Here is a 6,383-nt window from a genome sequence, read left to right as displayed (position 1 = left end):
TTTTTTTTTTTTTTGTATTTTTAGTAGAGATGGGTTTTCACCATGTTGGCCAAGATGGTCTCAATCTCTTGACCTTGTGATCTGCGCACCTCGGCCTGCCAAAGTGCTGGGATTACAGGCGTGGGCCACTGCGCCCGGCCAAATACATAATTTTTAAGGGAGAAATTTCTGTCCTTGATAGAATTTTACTTCACTAAACTCTTTTTATTGCCAGCAACAGTACTGAAAGTTGCTCCGATTCTTTAAATAACCTTCTCTGCTGAAAGTAAAACTTAGTTTTAAAAATTATTTAACATGTTAAACATACATGGAGCAGAGACCAATATAATGAACTCATATACTCATCAACCAGATTGAAAGATTATTTAAAAGCGATTTTTAAAGGATTTCATACTCTTGCAAATTTTTCAGAACCCCTGTTATTGGGTGAAATAAAAAGAATTATGTGTTCAACTACAACTGCAGCAGCCCTAGAGTCTTCCAATGGATTCCATTAGTGCTAGCTTCAGCATACAATTTCTAGTCCATGGCCATAGCCACTGGTCAAACAATAGATTCAACAGAGAATTTTTCATACTCTTTCTAGTAGTGAAAAGTTAACAAAATATAGTTGTGCTTTCCCTAAAACGTATTGGTATCTGTGTAAAAAGCATATCTAACAGTTTTTTTTTTTTTTTTCTTAATGAGACAAGATCTCTCTTTCACCCAGGCTGAAGAACAGTGGTGCAGTCATGGCTCACTGCAGCCTTGAACTTTTGGGCTCAAGTGATCCTCCCACCTTGGCCTTCCGAATAGCTGGGATTATAGGCACATGCCACCATGCCTGGCTAATTTTTTGTAGAGATGGGGTTTCACCATGTTCCTCAGGCTAATCCTCAAACTCCTTGGCTCAAGCAATCCTCCTGTCTTGGCCTCCCAAGGCATACTGGGATTACAGGAATGAGCCACCATGCCTGACCATATTATTATATTAATATTAATTTTAGTTTTAAAAATTACTAATAATTCCACATGTGGGGCTGATTTGATTATTTTGATTTGGTTACTTTCATGAAGAAAGAATGGTGAATCCATTCTATTATTTAGATGTGTATAAATAATCTTGCATACTTAAAGAATTTAGTTTTGTTACCATATTTTATAAAGCATGAATATTATTAATACTGATTATATTTCCATAAACAAATCTAATTTTTTGTCCTGACTTCACAAAATCTTTTTTTCAGTTCCACTTGCCTGTCCTGGTGCATCAGCAGAACTTCAAAACAATTTTATAGAATATATCTCTTTTATACATCAATATGACGCCAGGAAAACTCCGAATGAGCCTCTCCGGGGAAAGGTGAGACAGTATTTAGATTTATTTAATACTTTAAGACAGAGTAGATTTATAGAACTTTAAGCCTTTTCAAGTCATAATTATCTTTCTAAATGTCTATTTAAACAAACTACTATAGTTATTAATAGGCTAGAATCTTAGCCACATATCATAGGAAAATGTGAGGAATAATACTATCCTGGTATGGTGGTGCCACCTGTAGTCTCAGCTACTCAGGTGGGTGAGGTGGGAGGATTGCTTGAGTCCAGGAGTTCAAGGCTGCAATGAGCCATAATTGTACCACTGCATTCCAGCCTGGGTGACACAGTGAAACCTCATCTCAATCAATCAATCCAAACATTTAAATCAGTCTTTGGAATTTGGTCTACTTAAACTATTGAAATAATTTGTATTAAAAAAAAATCAAGGCATGCTGGGTACAGTGACTTGATGCCTGTAGTCCCAGCTACTCTGGAAGCTGAGGTAGGAGGATCACTTGAGTTTGAGGCCAGCCTGGGCAACATAGCAAGGCCCATTTCTAACAATAATAATAATAATATCAAAGCAGTTTGACAAATGTTTTGATATGCTTAATACATGTGTGTGGCAGGGAGATGCATATAAGGTTTATAAAGCCAAATAGAAATGTCATTGTCAATTATTGGATTGTTTTCCAACTATAGATGTTTGCTTTCATATTTCATTATTACTTATCTGTTCATTAGCATCAATAGGCATTTGGGATGCAATCATAAATTCTTAGGTCTGTGAACTGTAGTTTTTGTTGTATCCATAGCAATCTTTAGAGCAAGAAATGAAATTTGATGTAAATAGTCTTATACAGTCCAAATGATAAAAAAGTTGAGAATGGGAGATGAGCTGCTGCTTCTTTGATTTTCTGCTTTTTTCCTTCCTGTTCATTTTCTGATGTACCCTATTTGATAATTTAAAAGGTTCACCCATATATGGTGGTGTCGCGTTTGGGACTAAGGTGACACCAGTGAAGAGGCAGAGAAGTGCCTGCGTCACTGACTAGGACTTGAGCTAACCCACAAACTCAGTTCACAGCTGCATCTTCCAGCAATCTGTGTTCTCCTGGTTAATGTCTACTTTGTTTTCTTTTCCAGAGACATGGAGCTTTTGTACACAGAGAGATAAAACCAGGGAGTAGGCCAACAGTTCCTAAAGGAACAGAGGTAGTACTGAATGCTCCAGGGTCACGTTCATCAGAACAGTCCGAAAAAACAGAGAAAGGAAGCTCAGCGGAAAGCAGAATGATCTCACCAGGTCTCTGCCAACAAAATTCCCAAGAGCTGTTAGAGACTAAAACTCACTTATCAGAAACAGACGTCAGACAGGCAGCCAAGGCATGCCCCAGCAGTCCTGAGAGCAGAGAAAAGATCGCAGGCGCCACTCAAACAACTGTAGGAGATGCTCTTTTTCACTAGGCACAAGCCTTTAAATCCGCCCATTAAAAAATCAGAATAAATTACCTTCTTCAGATAAAACTATAATCCCTAGAATATGGGGAAATTTCACAATCATCATCTTGGCCCTCACATTTACTTTTCTGTTATCAGTAACTTCAGAACATACAATTTATGTAAATGGAAAAAGAGAAAAAAGACAAAATACAACCAAATGTTATTAATAAGTGTGGTCTCCAATAAGTGGAGACATTATTTCTCTGTCACATTCTTCATAAACACAACTTTGTTTTGCACAACAAATGAACATAATTAACAAATATAAGACTTTTAGAAGCGAGGCCCTGTTAGATGTAAGTGACAGCTTTGGAATCAGAGTTGTAATGTTGGCTTCACTTCATTCCTTGAGCTGTGTGACCTTGGGTAAGTAACTTAACCTCTCTAGACTTCAGTTTTTTCAACTGTAAAATGAGCAAAATAGAAACTTCATAAGATTATTGAGGATGTGATTATGCACATTGATCAATAAGTGGTCAATGTAATCATATCATCACTGCTACTATAATTCAATTTTCAATTTAAGGATAATGTTCTCTTATATATTTAAATTTTCCTCCTTATTCTAAAACTTAGAACTCCTCCATATATAATTAAGAGTGTGAAAATCTAAAAATACTCCTGCCAGTACAAGATGCACACGCAGACACATACACACTTAATTCAAAGACGCATGGGTACTTAGAATATTGAAGTATTTTCTAAATTGTTTTCTTTTTACTCAGATCATGTCTAACACCAACTCAGCCTTAGCTTTTTGGATGAGTTTGGTAAGGATTAATTCCACCTTGCTTTTTGGATGAGTTTGGTACGGATTAATTCTTTCAATTTGGTGTGTTTTGTGTGCCGCGATGTATTATAAGATATGTTATATCGCATACAAGTGGAAGCAAGTGGAGTATTCCTCTGCTATAAAGAGTGTTTACAAATTTCCATGGGGGAATATCAGCTGCTCACTATTATCTGCAGTATTGATAAGACTACAGCTATATCTTTATCCCTTTATTCTCCATTAAAGAAATTGTAATATATTGCAAAATAATGAATATCATTGTTATATATTTTTTTGTGTTGGGGACTTCTAGTTCTTGCCACATATATATCTCCGATATATATTTTGGAGATCTTTCCTTGTCAACACATGTAGGCTACCTTGTTATTTTAATAGCTTCATAGTCTTCAATAGCATAGGTGTACTACTATAAAATTAGAAAAATAAGAATGCAAGTTTTGGCATGAGGGCAGGGAAGGGAGAGGTTGTTAGCATGTTTGGAAAAATGTCTTAAAACCTAGGGACTTGAATTTTTATCCTCATTGGAACAGGGATGGAACCTTATGTCTTCCAAAGTAGAAAGATAGAATTGAAATCTGCATAAAGCTAGAACTCTCGAATGACTGGCCTGTCAGTACAAGGCAGACTCCGCTCTACTCATATAACCAGGAAGATAGCAAGAAATTTTGCCTCTGCCTGGAGCTATGGATAGTGAATAAACTCTTTGTGAAAAAGTAAAACCCCAAGCTTGTAGCATGCTCCAGTTAGGAATATAAATTTACATATAAGACTTCTCTTAGGACACAAAACCAAAAAAATCATGCTGGTGATACCACTGAAGTACCTGACAAAAGCAAATGCAAAATCCCCCTGGAGAGACAGTTTTACGATCAGCACAAAAAAAGGAATCCCTGCTAAAGATAGCCCCAAACAAAAATTACAAATCACACCAAGAAGAAAACCAAACTGAGCAAGAGTCTGCAGTACAAAAGAATAACTATAATTTCAAAACTGGAGATAAAAGAATGAAAACATAATTTCAAAACTGGAGATAAAAGCATTAAAACACTTTCAGTTTGAAAATCCTTGGTTTTTTTTTTTACCTTAGAAAATTTTATTATGTTGCCTTTTCTGTTATTTCCATCCCTTCCATTCTTTCTCTTCCCTCTTTCTGGAACAGCTGTTAGCTGAATGTTAGAACACTTGGATCTGTCATCTGTGTCTCTCTATCTGTCTGTGTGTGTATGTGTGGTGTTTGGTTTTGAGACAGTCTCTCCAGAGCCAGGCTGGAGTGCAGTGGCTTGATCTTGGCTCACTGCAGTCTCCACCTCCCAGGTTCAAGCAATCCTCCAGCCTCTGCCTCCAGAGTGCTGGGATTACAGGTGTACACCACCACACCTGGCTGATTTTTGTATTTTTAGTATAGGCAGGGTTTTGCCATGTTGGCCAGGCTGTTCTCAAACTCCTGAGCTCAATTGATCTGCCTACCTCAGGCTCCCACAGTGCTGGGATTACAGGCATGAGCCACCGTGCCTGGCTGTCATTATCTTTCTCATGGTACTTCACCACTAAGTAATGCAAGAATTCCCTGACACTTTCTACTAATTTGCTTTTCAGCCTTGTCCATTGGTATGCCAGACCATTTGATGAAACTTAGTATTTGACCATCTATTAAACTTGGTATATATTTAATGTCCAATCTATACATGTTTCATCAATACCTGACTCTTCCTCTATTATGGATATGATCATCTCTCTTAGGATATTGTAGTTATGCCTAAAATGTTTTGTTTGCTCTCTCAATTCTATTAACTTTTGTCTGTTGAGTGTAAACCTCACACTCTGGGTATTGTACTTTTTCCCAAATGCTTTGGGTCTCTTAATTGTCTACTCTCCTTTTATTGTAAGGTTTCCAGGTTATTATCAGTATAAAATGTTTCTGTTGACTATAGCCTGACTTTGGGACAAGTTTGGGATGTAAACAGGATCTGAAGATGATTTGTCTGATGAGCTCTTTGGTCGTCCTGGGGGTCGGTAACTACTTGGGCATTACCCTCCTTCTCCAGCCCCAGTCTATGATTTGATTTCATGCCACAGTTACCCTGGCTTAACACAGCAGGAGAAGAGAAAGGGAATGACTCGTTTGCTGCTCCACATGCAGTTCCCTAATTTTTCAAGTTGATAAATGGCCTAGGGCCTCTTCTACCTCTTCATATTCATTGACTCTAGGCTTGTAGTTCTATCAGACCTACCATCAGGTCATCTCTACATGTTAGGCTTTTGTTTCCTTTAGTTTTGTTCTTCCAAACATGAGTTCTTTGGTAATATCTTTCAAAATTTATTTTAAAATATATTTTTTTCTGATAAGTTTTCCTGTTTTCTAATTCTGTTAAAATGGATTTCATTATCTATATTGATCTACATTCATTTTATGGACTTTAGAGGGCAACAGGGAGCAGCTGTGTATGATCAGTCCACCAGCTTGAGTCAATCTCTAATTTTCTTTCTAAATCATTTGCAAACTCAGTACTTTAACCATTAGGAAATAACACATTCTCTGCAACAGACTTCATAGTTGACTGACAAATGTCACTGAAGACTGACACAGTCCTTGTGTCCCCCACATAATTTAGTTAGAGGAGAATGGTCTGGGGTCATACAGCCCAGTTAGTGGTTCCTACCACAGGCTAGGTTGGTTCTCAATCTTTTCAAATATAAAGGCGTCTTTTCTTTATTAAAGTAAAAAGTTTATGGTTCCTCACAATGACTGAAAGTCATTGAACTTTCAGTATCCATTGTGTGGGAAATG

The 6,383-nt window shown here is 37.2% G+C and overlaps 1 protein-coding gene across 1 annotated transcript in view; it reads left to right on the top strand.

Moving 5' to 3' along the window:
• LOC105551334 (chromosome unknown open reading frame, human C2orf73) overlaps positions 1 to 2,969 on the top strand; it is a 30,006-nt gene extending 27,037 nt beyond the window's left edge. The window contains exons 4-5 of the mRNA XM_011996525.1: positions 1,227 to 1,342; positions 2,446 to 2,969. Of these exons, the coding sequence (XP_011851915.1) occupies positions 1,227 to 1,342; positions 2,446 to 2,766 (437 nt within the window). The 3' untranslated portion in view covers positions 2,767 to 2,969. The remainder of the gene's footprint in view (positions 1 to 1,226; positions 1,343 to 2,445) is intronic.
• Positions 2,970 to 6,383: the final 3,414 nt, after the last annotated feature.

Source organism: Mandrillus leucophaeus, unplaced genomic scaffold, assembly GCF_000951045.1.
Source record: "Mandrillus leucophaeus isolate KB7577 unplaced genomic scaffold, Mleu.le_1.0 Scaffold518, whole genome shotgun sequence".
Classification (NCBI taxonomy): Eukaryota; Metazoa; Chordata; class Mammalia; order Primates; family Cercopithecidae; genus Mandrillus; species Mandrillus leucophaeus.
Note: the sequence above shows the minus strand (reverse complement) of the source record. Positions and strands in the feature narration are given on the sequence as shown.